The sequence below is a fragment of the Macrobrachium nipponense genome, chromosome 8, assembly GCF_015104395.2.
Source record: "Macrobrachium nipponense isolate FS-2020 chromosome 8, ASM1510439v2, whole genome shotgun sequence".
In the NCBI taxonomy this organism is placed as follows: Eukaryota; Metazoa; Arthropoda; class Malacostraca; order Decapoda; family Palaemonidae; genus Macrobrachium; species Macrobrachium nipponense.
Genome location: NC_087203.1, coordinates 38,518,421 through 38,535,456, shown reverse-complemented (window position 1 = coordinate 38,535,456; position 17,036 = coordinate 38,518,421). Strand labels below are relative to the sequence as shown.

The 17,036-nt window shown below is 39.8% G+C and overlaps 1 protein-coding gene across 1 annotated transcript in view; it reads left to right on the top strand.

Annotated features, from left to right (window-relative positions):
• Positions 1–6,981, top strand: part of LOC135222693 (tRNA-dihydrouridine(16/17) synthase [NAD(P)(+)]-like) — a 160,163-nt gene extending 153,182 nt beyond the window's left edge. The window contains 1 exon segment of the mRNA XM_064260877.1: positions 6,528–6,981. Coding sequence (XP_064116947.1) covers positions 6,528–6,908 — 381 coding nt within the window. The 3' untranslated portion in view covers positions 6,909–6,981.
• Positions 6,982–17,036: the final 10,055 nt, after the last annotated feature.

The window sequence follows — 17,036 nt, the reverse complement described above, 5'->3', positions numbered from 1 at the left end:
TGCTCAGTACCATGCCCCATCGCTGTGTTACTTGAGTCTGTTGTTAGGGTGAGGGACCTATGGAGTAATTGAAAGATCAGTGTGGCAGCAGAGTTGATTGCTTTTTTGGCTATTATGAAAGCCAAACCAACATGAATTTTTAGGTTTTCCTTTCAAGCAATTGTATATAGGACTCATTATGTCAGCAAGGTTGGGAATGAACTGATGGTAATAGTTGATCATTCCCATGAATTCCTGAACTGCTTTGATTGTTGCAAGCTTTGGGAAGTCTGTGATTGCTTGGATCTTCGCAGGGAGGGGCTTGACACTGTAGGGGCCGATTTGATGGCCCAGAAATTCTACTGTTGGTTTGTTTTCTTTGAGAATTTGCAGGACCTGTCTGATGTCTTTTATGTTTTTTTTATGATGCAGAAGGTAGGTCGCCCATTATTTTGTTCATGAGATGTTTGAAGGTGGCCCTGCAAACCGAAGGCCAAAGCAGCTACAGTTGAATGTGTACATGCTGAAAGGGTGTGATGATGGCTGTCTTTTCTGTTCTCTTTCATGACTGGGCCTTGGAAATATCCCTTCATTAGGTCGATCTTTGTGAATATTTTGACCCTCTCCACCTGGCTTGTAATTTTGCTGATGTTCAGCAGTGAATACCCGCCAGGTACTTTTTTTAACATTAAGTCGTTGGTAATTGCCACATGGATGCCATGTGCCATCAGCTTTTGGTACCATGTGGAGGGGAGAAGCCCCTGGGCTGGAGGTATTTTGGCATATTCATGCCCATTTCATGCCCTGGAAAGCTTATTTGGTGTAGGTGAGCTTGTCTGGGGCCAAACGTCTTAGGCGGGTGTGGACTGGGGGACCCTCCATGCCTATGTGATGCTGATAGTGCTGCAGGTCGACCTTGAATACTTCTGGAAACTCGTGTAGGAGTTGACATATCTCTTGTCAGTTTCCCATATATTTTTAGCAGGGCCCCAATGGCAGTGGACACCTGGAGAGTGGTGGGGTGTGATTGAGGTGTTTATGTGGGTTGGCTGGCATGATCGATTTGAATGCGCCAGTGTGTTTGACTTATCAGTAATGAAGAAACTCCTGTTTGACTTATCAGTAATGAAGAAACTCGTGGAGCCTTTCTGCCCTACCTGCAAAAAAGACCGTGATATGCAGAATAGTTACCTCTGTCTTCCCAGCGCTGATTGTTAATTGTTTTGCTAGTTGACCCGTTTGCATGCTTTTTGACATGCAGCAACCAGTTTCACATTTTCGGGCTTCACTCCCAAACCTCCAGTGGTAGAAGTATATGACCTTGGGACATTCTTCTCTTTTGGGTTTGTACTTCGGCTTGGTTTCCCGAAGCTCTTTTTCCCTCCTGAAACTTCTAAGCGGTGTATGGGGTGGCGGAACCCTCTGTCTCGCTGCCTGTTTCTGTGTCGCTCTGCTGTGGCTGTAGAGTGGCTGCTGCTACAGGTGGTTGTGTGGGTTCCATTGACTTGTGTGTCACGTGGACACCATTGACCATTTTCAAGAACTGCATTATGCTTGGCAGGATATTTTGTGAGTATGACCTCTCACACAAGGTCCAACTTAAGTCTTTGGGTGGCTATCTGTGGCGGGGATCATCACCAGCCACCGCAGCTACTTGTAGACGTGCGACAGCCACTGGTCTCTAATTGCTGGCCCTACATTGTCTAGGAACTTGCTAGCCCTGAGGGCGGGTGGCATGCTGAAGGACAACCTTAGTTGGTCCTTCAGTGCTTCATAGGTGACGGTGGTCTGATGGTCAGCAAGCCATTCTGCAATTTGCTCGAAAACATTGTCTAGCAGAAACTCGAGGATGGTGTTGTAATTGCGGGATGAGGAGATCCTAGACCTGAAGATGGTCTCCGCGTTGCTGCTTTGAAGAACCAGGCCTCAGGGTTGTGGGTTGTGAAGGTCGGTAGGCAGATGCTTGCTGTTGTGGCATTGTTGCTGGATGAGGTGGTGCTCGCGGTGTTGGTTGTCTTCGGGATCACTAGTGTAGAGGCAGTGAGGCGAGTGATATACATTGACTAGGTATATACATACTAATTTAGTAATCAAAACTCTGGACATGTCATTAAAATCGCCAGGAGAATTGTGTTTTCTTGCACATGAATTTCCTTGTATTACATGCCAAGGGAGACAGACAATATGACACATATGCCTTGAATGTCGAAATGTTTTTTCATTTGTACACAGTTGCATTATTATGCAAAGGTGACTGTGTCTGACGAGAATATAAATAATAAACATTGTTTCTGGCGAACAAATGTCAGAGGTCAGCCCTCGTGGTCAGTCTTTGTTTGACGTTTCTGGTGGCATCTGCCTGGAGGGCCCCAGCGGGAGGGCCATCAGCACTGGTTCCACAAAAGAATTTATAGCCTGATTTAGCAGGCTTATTATGAATATAATGTCACACTACCAGCCCTTGTTCCATTGTAAGTTACCATGAGTTTACCAACACTCTGTTGAGGCATTTCAGAAACATCAAGTAGTTCTTGGTGATGATGTTAATGACAGGCTGTATCTTGTAGAAATGATCTTGTGTGCCAGTGATCTGCTGGTTGTCATTGTATTGAATGCAGGTTCTCATTAGGTGAAACTGCTCTGATGACACATTTTTCATCGTAGGGAATCTTTGCTTCTGTTGCCCATTAGCTTTCATGTAAGGCAGGCTCAAAACTCACATACAGATAAGGATGCCTTAGAAAGCAAGCACCTGTATTGTGTATGTCTTGAAGGGGGTCCTGAGGTTGCTCTGCATGGAAGGTTATTATTATATATTGATAATATGCAGATTAACCAGACCTTTCAATCTGGATGACTAGGTGTAGATAAACGGAACATCTGACTGCACAAAATTGGATGGGTGGTTGCTGATGTCCTGCATGGCCTAGTTACTTGCCCTTTAGAAGAATACTTCACTCTGTGCAATCTCATCTTGCCCTCACCTTTGTCCTCTCCCTCCTACTGTTCCTCCCACATAAAAAATGGCAAAAAAGAATTATTGATGTTTTTTAGAATGAAGTAATGTGTAGTACCTAGGTATTAGCTTCTTTGCTGGAGATGACAACAGAGCTTTATCCATAAGAACAGCACTGACAGTTTCGAGTGTTAGGATCATTGCATTAGACATTGCTGTTTTCATCACTGTCATTAGGTTGTTGGGAAACATCCGAAACACCCCAGCCTCTTTCTTCTTTCTGTAGAATGACCAAGCCTGAGAATAAATATTCAATTAATTATACATTCTAACTAGGACAAACAATCTCTGGAACGTTTTATAACATAAGTTAATGTTCCATAATATTGTATATATTGAAATGTAATAACCAAAACATTCAAAACAAGGTCATAATATTGTATGTATTCAAATGTAATACACCAACAATTCAAAACAAGGTCATTCAGGCCAAAAAAAACTCTTTTAGGAAGTACCAAAAAATATTCACTTCACCATGAACTAGCAAAGGGTATAGCTGATCAAACACATGTTCATGTGAACGGGCATTCAACCCGTTTGGGTAATATTGTTAGTTTTTTTTGTTAATGTATATTTTTAGTATTTTTTTTTTAATTATATTTTTAGAATTTTCATAAGCTCTGTTGATCACCTTTTCACACCCATCACCAACTACATAGCTTTAGTAAAGCTTTGGGTGAATGAAGAGAAGTGTCTAGTAGCTAGTATGCCCAGTTTCATGTTTGGAAATATACTGAACTGTGTTGAAGTGCTGTGCTTTGGTATTTCAAGCAAAATCTAATCACAAGATTCCTGGAACGTTCTGATATTGGCTGGAGGTTCCAGCCTGGAACTCGTGTGATGTCAACAGTGCAATGTGATTAGAAGCAGCATGTCTCCAAATATATTAAGGAACCAGATATTTCTATGTAATCCTTCCCTGATGTTTCCCCATTTATTTTACTGACATTTGCATGTCATATTTCACCAGTTTCCACAGATCACTTTTTGGCGTTATATTCGACTGTTGCCTAAAGCATGCTTCGTCCAGTAAAACAGTTTAGCCCTTTGCTTTGATGCTTTACATACAACTTAATAAAATCCATGTGTTTCAACTTCTCCAATCTTGTGTGTATTTAGCTTCTCTGTGGCACTGGACAGAGAAGCATCAAGATGTGCGTGGGCTAAGGCAACCCCAAACCTTTCACTCTATGACCAACCAAGCAGAACAGACTAGCAGCAGTGCACCACCAACCCCAGTCCATGCTCAGTACGACTCAGCAGTCCAAGCCAGTGTCTCGCACAGGACTATGGCCCTGCTTGCTACTAGTAACTGGGGGACTGATTGTGAGCACATCCCAGTGGCATGGAGCTTTGATAGCCTGTATCCTGGGGAAATAGGATTCCTTCCCATGTGCTTCCGCAGAAACATAAGTACAGGAAGAGTTAGGGTTGGTATCCCTCTTCTGAAAAGAATGTGCAAATTAACAAGAGCGACAATAGTCTTGCAGTGAGATACAGCATCAGCGAAGCATGCAGTGGCTATCAGTCTGAAGCAGACTTTTATGCAGAACCCCTCACAACGCCCACCTGCACCTGAAGACTGGTATGTATTGGGATGATTGTCACATACAGCAGAAGAGCTGCAGTTATTAGAAACTTTCCATCCTTTTCACCGAGGGTCTCCCGTGACTGATCTGATAAGACAACTTTTGGCCTAAGCCAAATGATACAGAAAAGCATTGCACTGTGAAGGCTACATGCCTTGAGCATTTTTTTTATTGAAAGTCTTGGAATTAGGTCCAGGACAAGGAAGATATGTTTGAAAGATACTGACAGATATTCTGATTAAACGCATTAATTATTTGAAAATTCCTTTTCATTTTCATATCTTGAAAATTTCAAGTCTTTGCTCCTTATTTTATTTTATTCTTTATTCATCCACAGTGAATGGCATTTTTCATTTGTAACCGTAATTAAAGCACCGAATTACAACAATCAAATGTCACAATAGTTTCGTTTAAATGTCATCACAATTAGCCCTCGACTGGCTTCTGACTTTTTGGATCCCGCTTCTCCTTTTTTAAATCTGGGTAAAGGAATTTCAGTTATAACGTTCCTTCTTGCGTGAATCGTAGTAAATTGCTTGCGAGGTATAATGCAATACGTTCCATCTTGCATACCTCATGTTTATTCGAAAGTTTATTCCTCTAGTTTGCAACATTAACGCTTTTCGTAAAAATAGCTTCCGACATATCCTTCGTAAAAATAATCTTAATTATATCTCTCTCATATATATATATATATATATATATATATATATATATATATATATATATATATATATATATATATATATATATATATCAAAGTTATGTGAGAGAGAGAGAAGAGAGAGGAGAGAGAGAGAGAGACGCATTTTAAGGGATACTATGCTTGTTGGCAGTTGTCCTCCCTTGCCGTATGGTTATCAACAATCCCCCCTCCACCTATTTTGTGTTCCCTCGTCTCCCATCCATTTTCTTTCCCCTTCCCCTTATCACCTCCCCTCTTTACATACGACTCATCTGCCTTTCATGATACTGTTTCCTGTCATTTTTTTTTTCCACCTTTCACCGAGGGTCTGAATTATTCCTTGTGCTGAATATAATATAATATAATATAATATATTATAATGGCATGTAAACTTTACCCTCAATGATTAATGTTATATTCACAACAGGATTTATGTATCTTACTGGTGACTTTCATGTAGCTGCCCTAGTCTTATCCCATGGCATTTTTCCTATATTGATTCTTTATTTACAGGTGTCGATCTTAGTGTGAAAGGCTGTGTAGTCTCAAAATTTATTTTAATCTTTAGCTTCAGTGTTTAAGTATATTGTTTTATAACTTTAATTTTTCTAGTTTTATTTTTTTAGTGCTTCTTGCCAGTGACAAGATTCTTTACTGTAAATTTTGTAAACTGTTTGAAAAATCAGTGAGCTACACATTGTTCATATTTGTCTGACAGAACCCATATGAAAAATCCAGTCATTAAATACCAAGTTTTAAATCTAGTTTCTTGGGATTCATACTTTTAGGCGAGATTATGTTACTGTCATGTGTTTTAAGCCACTTGTGGAATTTATACTGGTACATTTTCTTTGCATATCCAGCATATATGCCAATAACATGTTGGTTGCTAGCGAATGCTAAGGCCAAGTCTAAACATGATTACAATTTGGACTTTTGAATGTCGCGTGTTTAGAGTGTTTCCACACCACAGTAATGAAGTCAAATACCTATGCAACATGTTGCGTACATATAAACAGGCTGAAAACAAGTCAACGACTGCATGGGTAGAGAACGAATCTCTGGCATATGCTGGATGATCATTTGAAGCACTGGTTAGCACAATCGATAGGGCGTTAACCTGCATTCAACCTATTTGTGATACGTGTGCGATAAGTTGCTGATGTGTTTAAAGACTTATTTTACTGCCGTGTGGATGCACCCTTGTAATCATTTCCTGCCTTTTAAAGACTTTTTAATTTAATTTTTTTTCCTGCAGGGTGGACGCTGTGTTCACAGCATGTGCCGTGCTTGCTGCAAAACCAAATGTTACACAGAGGGCCTTGACTGTCCAGGTCACCGAATCCTGGTGAAGACTAAGCGAGAGAAAGCGGCCATTTACTACGGACAACAACGGGCCCTTCAAGAGCAGGAGGCCGAAGAACAGCGAAAACGAGCCTTCGGAGAAGAGGACAACTGCATAGCCTCGGAAGAAAACGGGAATGTGAATGGCCTGGGAGACCCCATAGAAAACGGCATAGACACAGATGCCACAAAACTCTTGGAGAACAGTTGCATATCTGATCTAGGGGAAGTTACTAAGAGCGAGAACACTCAGGTTTGCGGTGCTGATTGTAAAATTGTAAAACAGTCCACCTGACAATATTTTGTTACACGTCACGTCGGTCAGCTGTGATGAGGATTGTTATTTTATTACAAGCATATTGATTTTAGCATGGTTTTTAAATGTTCCTATTGGTCACACCGTAAATATCCATACAAGTCAATATAATCATTACAGAATTTAATCATAAAAAAGCTACCACACTCCTCAAAATGCTTCGATTAGAGAGCTACAGTTATTAGAGACTCTCTCTCCTGACGGGAAAAGCTAATAGTGGCATAAATCGGGACAATTAATGAAGGAGGACTTTGATATAAACAGGATTACGTAAGCTTACAGGAAGCAACAGGTAGGAAATAAGAGCTGAATAATTTACAGTAATTTACAGTAAAACAAGGATTGAAGTTCAAAGAAAAGGCAAAATGTACTAAACTTTTTAATTCCTCACCTGTCCTACTAACTAGCTCATAGTCGTCTGGCGACCGGTTCTTAACAAGGTAAGATAACCCCATCAGGTAAGAACGTCAACACGACTCCAGGAAAACTAAGGTAGGCAACCCCCTCAAGTAAGAAATAAACACGACTCCAGTAAAATTAAGATAGGCAACCCCGTCAAATAAGAAAGCCAACACGAGGAAAGGAAAAATCAAGATAAGCAACCCCATAACATAAGAAAGTCCACACGACTCCAGGAAAATTAAGATAGGCAACCCCGTCAAGTAAGAAAGTCAACACGACTCCATGAAAATTAAGATGGGCAACCCCGTCAAGTAAGAAAGCCAACACGAAGAAATGAAAAATCAAGATAGGCAACCCCATAAAGTAAGAAAGTCCACACGACTCCAGGAAAATTAGATAGGCAACCCCGTCAAGTAAGAAAGTTAGGCAACCCCGTCAAGTAAGAAAGTTAACACGACGAAAGGAAGATAAAGATTATCTCTGGCATCATTTTGAAATCACCGAAAAAGCTTTCGTATTTAACCTCTCTGCTCTCGCCCTTTTGTAAACTCGGGTGAAAACGGTCTGCCTATAATATTCCAGAATCTGGAAGAGGATATTGTTTTGATTTTAATCCTTATGCCGAATTCATTAAGCAATTTCACCTAACCTTAATGTGTTTTCTGGCCAAACTCGATGAACGCAACTTTTAAGAGTCCAGAGAATATCTTGTTTACCTTTCTTTGCGAGCATTCGTTCTCAATCCAGTTCTGAACGTTTTCCAAACAAGCTGGAAGGGAGGGCGCTCGCGCGCGAGATGAGTTCGTTGACGTTTATTCACAGTATCATAACTTACATACCTTTTGGAGAGAAAACTTTCGGACGGAAATAAAACGTTCGGGGCAAGTAAACGTTAGGGTTAAACATTCATTGAATAAAGTTAGTTCTACCCGTTGTTTTAACTTTCAAAAATTTGAGTTGCCAGAACAAACAGTCCTAATTGGAAGGAGCCACCACGCCGCCCCGTGACGGCCTTCGGCAAGCTTTTATTTTTATTTGATTCTGTATAAAATTCTCTCTCTCTCTCTCTCTCTCTCTCTCTCTCTCTCTCTCTCTCTCTCTCTCTCTCTGGCGTCAATAACCCAGGTATTGTGGACGCCAGTTTTAGCAGTCATAAAGCAATCAAAAATCAATCTCTCTCTCTCTCTCTCTCTCTCTCTCTCTCTCTCTCTCTCTCTCTCTCTCTCTCTCTCTCCGGCCCCTTAACCAAAATAAATTAATTAAAACTGTGCTTAAAATACTAACAATACTAACACCTCCTATAAGTTATTTTAAAAGATCGGGATACAGTGTACTTCAAGACAATAATTATTATCATTATTTAAGAGCAAACTTTCACAAGGAACAAACAACCTTAAATGCCACCGACTTGCAATGCAAGTTTCCACAGAAAACGGGACAGTGTGCAAAAAGGGAGAAAGACTACTATACCGATTTCACATACCTAACAAACAACTGAGCATTTTCAAACATGCAAAAATAGCATTACAAGTCGGAAGGACTAAGGCAATGTATGAGACGGCGCTGAATGACCTTATAGGTCCCAGTGCTTGGCCTTTGGCTAAATTCTATAGTAAATTCATTTCAGTTCAATGTATGAGACTTGAGCGTAATGTCACAGCGTCTTAAACTATCCAGCATCTTGTCTCAAAGGAGAAGCTAGTCACATTAACACTGCACTTCAGTAATTCATCAGTAATTCAATTTCTCATTGTCATCAGTAGATACAGAATATAGCAAAGTTCCCAGAATTCTCCCTTGATCAAACAATACACACCAGCAATAACAATGATTAGATAAAAAAAAATTTATAAAAGGACCGTAAACACGTTTTGAAAACAATAATAGTTAAAGACACTCTAGGTCTCCAACAGAACACACAATTTTTTAATGTCCCTTTCAAAATTCTAATAAGAAAAAAATAATGGTGGCAACAATGATTTCGATAGTTTTTTGGAGGGGGGGGTGTCACGCCCGTTGTGTTAAACCTCAAAGTTTTCTTTAAAAAAAATAATGATTATGTGATATACCAAAATAAAAATACAAATAAAAAAAGTTCAGCAACATCCTTTGCCATTAACCGCATGATCCCAAATTCATAAAGATATGGAAAGTTTATACAAAACTAATCTGATAACTTCCAAATGTCAACAGTAGAAAAATCGGAGCAAACCATTTTAATTTATTCGATCAATTTATTTAAGCATCTAAAGGGAAAATGTGTCATGCTCTCTTACTACAAGTAACAGCGTAGAGATGCATTCACAAATATATTAAATGTCTTCAGGCAGCATCGTAATAAAGCGTGGGGTTTTGTCTAATTGGATTTCAGGGACGAATACTGACTGCCAAGTAGAACCCCATTACTCTCCCTTCCCCCTCCCCCTCCCCCTCCCCCTCCCCCTCCCCCAACCCTGGCCCTTGACGGCAAGTCGGCAAGAAACATAATTAATTTTACATCAGTTGCGTTGTATAAACATGTGAATTCCAGTTAACAAAAAAAAAAAAAAAAAAAAAAAAAGGAGTAAATTGTACTTCAACTGCGTTGTATAAACATGTGAATTCCAGTTAACAAGGAAAGAGTAAATTGTACTTCAACTGCGTTCTATAAACATCTGAATTCGAGTTAACATGAAAAGTCACAATTTTTATTGCCTCCATAGGATATCTTATTGTACTCGTTAGATAAATAGGGTTGGGTTATTAAGCCAAAGGTAAAAGATGTCAGATTAAGCGCCCCTGAAGACCTTAGGCAAACCACCACTTCACAAAGAAAAAAAGTGGAAAAGGAAAAGATCATAGAAACGATGAAGGAGTTTGCCTGGAGGGGAAGGTATACTCACCTTTCACAGAGAAAGAGAGGGTTGTAATATTCGGTAACTGTGAAGAAAGGAGCGAGTTCTGCATCTGTGAGAAACACTGAATTATTTACTTGAGGATTCCCTGCATACAATGACGGGAGGGGGAAGAAGTGGCCCTAAGGTTGTTAGCCCCGTAAAATTTCTGCAACTTCTCTTTTTTTTTTTTTTCATGGGAGTTACAAGACGTGTTTCTTCTACTTAAAACACAAGTACTTGGCGAATGAAGGCAACGCGAAGAGTATAAAAAATGACAATAATAATAAAACTGTATCAACTCAAAATACATAAACTGCATGTTGATCTTATTCTGCCACTGATTACGTTATTGCTAAGTTCTGTGTGTCCTACGTTACTTCTCATGGGCCGCTTGCTACCTCATGATCCTAGATTTTAGTACGTGACTTTTGACAGCTTATGGTTTATGAAAACAAGATACGAAACTCCTCAAGAAGGTCTTATACTCATACTAATTTTTTCTTACATCTTCCTGCAATCTGTTAAGGCCCCCACATACACTGAACGATTGTTTGAACGACTGTCTGTATCGTTCGCAAAAACACTGTGTATGGGCTTGTCTGAATGCAAAAGTGGGCGGAGCTTCGTGTCTGAACGATCTCAGCGGGAATCTGTCACGACCAGGTTGCTGGCTTACACAGGTCGTTCAATGTATGGGTTTGTCAGCCGATATAACGCTATCGCGCGCGTCTCTTCTATAGATGATGCCATGTCTTCTCGAGACAAAATCTTTGTTCAGACTGAAATCGGTGCGGAGATCGTTCATACTGTCTGAATAGTGTGCGTGGGTCGATAATGACAATCGTCCAGACAGTCGTTCAGTGTATGGGGGCTTTTACTATCAATAACCATTGTCCCACCAAGGCTCTGGTGGACGCTGAGAGTTGTGGGGGGGAGGGGGTATGCGCCACCAAATCTTTTCAGTAGGTCTGGTTCAAACCACATGAAAAGATCTCGTCACCGAAGTTCCGTGCGTCGGGACCTCGTTCGGGATTGTGGGAAATCGAACGGAGTGTTTTGTCACCGACTCCCTTCCAATCGTCCAAGTTTAGATTCGACTCAGGAAGAATGAGAAAGTTGTATCCTCGTCCTTCAAAAGTTGACGCTGACGACGAGAAAAAGAAAGAAAAAATGCTTGACGTGGAATCTGTCTGGAGCGAAGAAAGTCTGGATAACTCTGATACGATGGCTGTTACCTTGGAAAGGAGTTTTCTATTGAGGGGAATTATCATCATCATCATCATCATAGTACTGGTAAACTTCTTAAGACACGAAGATATGTTATTCAGTTGTATTCCTCATAGGAAGAACTCTTCTTGGAGGTCCATTGGAGGACGAAATTGTTGGGCATATTCTCCAAAAACATCTTTTATTATCCTATGTGGAATACAACTGAAAACCACCACCATCATCATCATCAATACGGAAATCGTACAGTAGAGCGAGGAACTACAGGGTCTTGCAGAAATTCAATTTCTACATTTATAAAAAGAACATCAAGTGTTAACTGGAAGATTTCCATTAATCACCTGTGAAGATTTTTAAGTTTTTATCTTTGTAACGTATTTTAGTTCATTTCTGACTGAACCATAAGATGGACAAATATCCGTAGCGCTACGCCACTCGACACTTTCCCTAATCTAACTCTGAATCATTACCCGGTTTAAAAAATAATGGAAATGAAATCAATAAAAATGGTTTTTTACGGAACAGTAGTAGATATTTATGCCAAAAAAATGTTAGCGCTGAATTCGCGATGATATTCAACCATAATTTTCTAGACAAGTTCTTGATTCTAAAATTATTATATAAGACAAGTTCTTGATTCTAAAATAATTATATAAGACAAGTTCTTGATTCTAAAATAATTTTATAAGACAAGTTCTTGATTCTAAAATAATTATATAAGACAAATTCATGACTGTAAAATGATTTTATAAGGCAAGTTCTTGATTTTAAAATAATTATATAAGACAAGTTCTTGATTGTAAAATAATTTTACAAGAATTCTTGAATTTGTAAAATAATTATATACCTAAGTAGTCTTGATTGTAATATAATTTTCCAAGAAAAGTTCTTGATTCTAAAATAATTATCTAAGGACAAACTTCTTGATTTTGTAATATAACATTTTACAAGACAAGTTCTTGATTCTAACAGAATTAATATAAGGACAAATTCCTTGATTTGTAAAATTAATATAAAGACAATTCTTCGATTCTAAAATAATTATATAAGGCAAGTTTTTTATTCTAAAATAATTATAAAGTTCTAATTTCTGTTAATAGACCTTTCTTTTAAATGGAGTAGCAGCATCAAAAGACGACCCGCTAAATTAAAAACCTGTTAAAATCTGAAAATACTTTGCATCAAATGCAAACCTAAGAAAGGGTGTGCATCGATACTGAGCAAGATAACTATATCATTAACACCTAACTTTTGGTTGCTCAATCACATCTAACAGAAATATGAATGCAGTAGGCAAAACTTTTTAGTGCACAAAACAGACCTACAGCTCATTCTAGTGTAATTTTGTACTTTTGTGTATTAGGGGAAAGGTGTCATAGTGCACCCTCTAATAACGTCAAAAGTATACTGCCTTGGAACAGTTCTTTCACTAATGAACAGAATCAAAAGCATAGGGATTTGTCAAGTTGATGGTACGTCCGTAAGGAGGCTCAGAAAAGCTAGTGTAGACGGAAATAATAATTATCCATGGTCAACTAAAGTAAATTTTTTAGTTATATATACAGATGGCATTACGCCAAGTACTGGGGCAACTAAGGCCATTCTTCGCTGAAACGGAACTTTACAGTAAAAGTTTTGAAAGGTGTAACAGGAGGAAAACCTCAAAGCAGTTGCACTATGAAACAATTATGAGAGGGTGGACAGTAGGATGGACGAAAGAGAATATGAATGGAGGTACATTAAAAGGAATGAAAGTAATTGCAGCTAGGGGCCGAAGGGACACTGCAAAGAACCTTAAGTAATGACTACATTGCACCGAATGAGGTGCACTGACGGCACTACCCCCCTACGGGGAGCTAAAGTAAATGACAATGATTCTACGTCTGAGCTTAATTAAGACTGAACTGCCATGTAATTCCCCGCTAATATCAATAAAGGAAAATACAACGACAATATAAAATCATCCAGGAAAAAAAAACCTTATTATTACAGCCAACACAAGTTATCACAGGTCAAAGGCTGACTTGTTAAAAATGCCATCATTAAAACACTTATTTAATTACAAGGATAATGGAGTTTTGTCCTCGAGCTAAAAAAAATATGAATTATAAAAGGGTAAAGGAAAGGCGATGTCCAAGAGTGTGGTAATTATAGGGGCATTAAATTGATGTCCCACACTTTGAAGATACTGGAAAGGATGATAGATGCTAGACTGAGAGAAGAAGTGCAAATAGGTAAAGAGCAGATGGGATTTATGAAGGGAAGGGGAACAACAGATGGTATATTTTGTCTGAGGCAAATAATGGAGAAATTCGGGGAAAGACAAAGGGACCTACATATGGTATTCATTGACCTTGAAAAGGCTTATGACCGAGTCCCGAGACAAGAGGTATGGAGGAGCCTGAGGGAGAAGTGTGCCAGAGAAGTATGTGCGATTGATACAAGAGATGTACCGGAATGTATTTACCAGAGTGAGGAGCAGTGTTGGGGAGACAGAAGGTTTTGAGGTGAGAGTAGGATTACACCAGGGGTCGGCTCTGAGCCCATTTATCTTTAACATAGTGATGGATGTTATAATAGAGGAAGTAAGGGAGACAGTACCATGGAACATATTGTATGCGGATGATATTGTTCTGTGTGCAGAGAGCAGGGAAGATCTGGAAGTGAAATTGAAAGATGGAGACAAGTACTGGAGGACAGAGGAATGAGAATAAGTAGATCCAAGACAGAATATATGTGTACCGCCACTGAGGGGGATGATAGAGAAAGTATTCAGCTTGGTGGAGAGCAAATAAGGAGAGTTGATAAGTTTAAGTATTTGGGATCTTTTGTTAACGCTGGAGGAAGTATGGAAGAAGAAGTAAAACATCGGGTACAGGCAGGCTGGGAACAACTGGAGAGCGGCCTCGGGAGTTCTTTGTGACAAAAGAGTGCCGCTTAGGTTAAAAGGAAAATTTCACAAGACGGTGGTAAGAACAGCAATGCTGTATGGTACGGAAACAGCAAGCATGAGAAAAGCAGAGCAGAAGAAGATGGATGTTGCAGAAATGAGAATGCTTAGGTGGATGTCTGGGGTAACAAGAGTGGATAGGATCAGAAATGACTACATAAGGGGGTCAACAAAGGTGGTGGAAGTATCAAAGAAAGTGCAGGAGGGGAGGCTGAGATGGTATGGACACCTGTTGAGGAGAGATGAGGACCACGCTGGGAGACATACTATGGGGGTGGAGGTGCATGGAAGAAGAAAAACAAGAGGGAGACCAAGAAAGAAGATGGAAGGACTGTGTGAGAGGAGACTTACATGAGAAGGGAATTGATGAGGCAGAAGCACAAGATAGAAATAGATGGAAACGGCTCATCCGAAACGGCGACCCCATATAAAAAAATGGGAACAAGCTGGGAAGAAGAAGAAGATTAATAACTATTAGATGTCGTTAAACACAGTTTCCCAGGAAAAAGATCAGTGCATCTTTCTATGAAGGAGATCAGCCAGCAGAGTTGTCGATGCTTTCAAGGTAATTTGGTGAGGAAATCTCTCTTTATTTTATCTTCTGGTTTAAATGTCTGTTTCGCTCAGAAGAAAGCGAAACATGGTACACTGTTGATTTGAAAAACATGAAAGTTTTTCAGAGTTGCTTTCAAGACGACCTGCTTATTCACAGTTTGTGGTATACGAAGTCAACTCGAACAACTTAAAATAATTGGAATTGGAAAATAGAATTTAGGTCAGAGGCCACGCACCGGGACCTATGAGGTCATTCTGCTCTGAAAGCAAAAATGAGAGTAAAGGTGTCAAAGGTGCAACAGGAGGAAAACTTCAAAGCAGTTGCACTATCAAACAATTGTCAGAAGAGGGTGGAAAGTAAGGTGGAAAAGAGAGAATATAAACGGAGGTATAGTAGAAAGAATGAAAGGGGTTGCAGCTAGGTGTGCCGAAAGGACGTTGCAGAGAACCTTAAGTAATGCTTACAGTGTACCGCGTGAGGTGCACTAATTGAACTACCCTCCTCCCGGGGGGTGGGGCAGGGGGATAGTTATAAAAGACCTCTGTGCGGCTACATCCTCCAGGAACAGTAATTCTATTCCTTAACTAGGAACAGAATTACCGCCATCTCGTGTCGAATCATGATAATTAATACGCTCGCCTCCAAACTTTATTTTCAGAGACTCAAGAACAAGCCTGTCCCGTAGTCCTTCAGTTGGGGCTTTCAAAGGACTCTTCCAACTCCCATACAAATCCTGAACTCGTTAAAATCATTTGAATTTTCAGCGAAGACTGTGAGGCTCTCGAAAGCTTTGCATAGCTCGAACTGAGCATTAACGGGATGAGCATAAAATATTCAGAGGGAGGGTAATCGCTTGGACTCCCTCGCGTCGAAGCGTAATATATTACGAGACAACGAAAATCTCCAAAGCGTTTCTCCTTGGAAGGGATCAGAAGATGGCTAAACACATTCATCTGCAATACAAACCACCCCACGTTAGGAAAATGGTGTAATGTTGGTGTGCGTGTGTGTATTATATATATATATTATATATAGAATAATAATATTTATATATATAATGGATATTATATATGTATATATCATACTATAATGGGCGTAATGTCTGTCTGTCTGTCTGTCTGTCTGTCATTCAATCACGGCCAAACGGCTGGTCAGACCCCTAAGATGGTTTGTAATGGGGTTTCATCCAACCTACCCCCTCCTTTGTAGGGGGTGGGGGTGAGAAGGGATTCCCTGAAACGGAGCTGTTTCTGGCCGTGAAACGAGGCTGGTTATTCCCGTAAACTTAGTTACTTTACGATTTTCCATACATAATTTCTGTACAACCTCCCCGGAGAAAGTCGCGAATATATCAGCTCGGACACAATAGAAGATGAAAATTATCATCAATATCCACAAAATTTTTTGAATAACTTAAATCCATCAGGACTGCCAGTGCACAAAATAACGTTGAAGAAGTACTGCCCGGTAATGTTGCTTCGAAATTTCGATCCTGCCAATGGACATTGCAACGGAACGAGGTACACCGTTATGGAGCTAAACTCCCACGTCATCGAAGCAGTGATAGCAATGGGCCCTCACACTGGCAAACGTCTGTTCATCCCCCAGATTCCTCTGATGCCTTCGGACAACCAGTTTCCGTTCCAGTTACGGCCCAGGCAGTTTCCCATCAACCTGGCCTTCTCATTCACTGCAAACAAGTCGCAGGGCCAGACTTTGGATCGTGTTGGTGTGTTTCTGCCGTCACCCATGTTCACGCATGGCCAACTGTATGTGGCGATGAGCAGAGCAACTGACTCTGCCAACTTGAAATTAAGTTGTGGACAAACTGATAATATTGTGTACAAGGAGGTTCTGTAGTAGGTATGTATAAAAATCGCCCTTATTTTAATATTGCTGAACAAATAGTACATATAAATTTTTCACTTCTGCACCCGTATTTTATCACCCATCGTAGATGGGTCAGTTTGCTAGTAGATATAGTGGGGTTAGGAAAATGGTGAAATGTTAGTGTGTGTGTGTATTATATATATATATATATATATATATATATACTATATATATATATATATATATATATATATATATATATATAT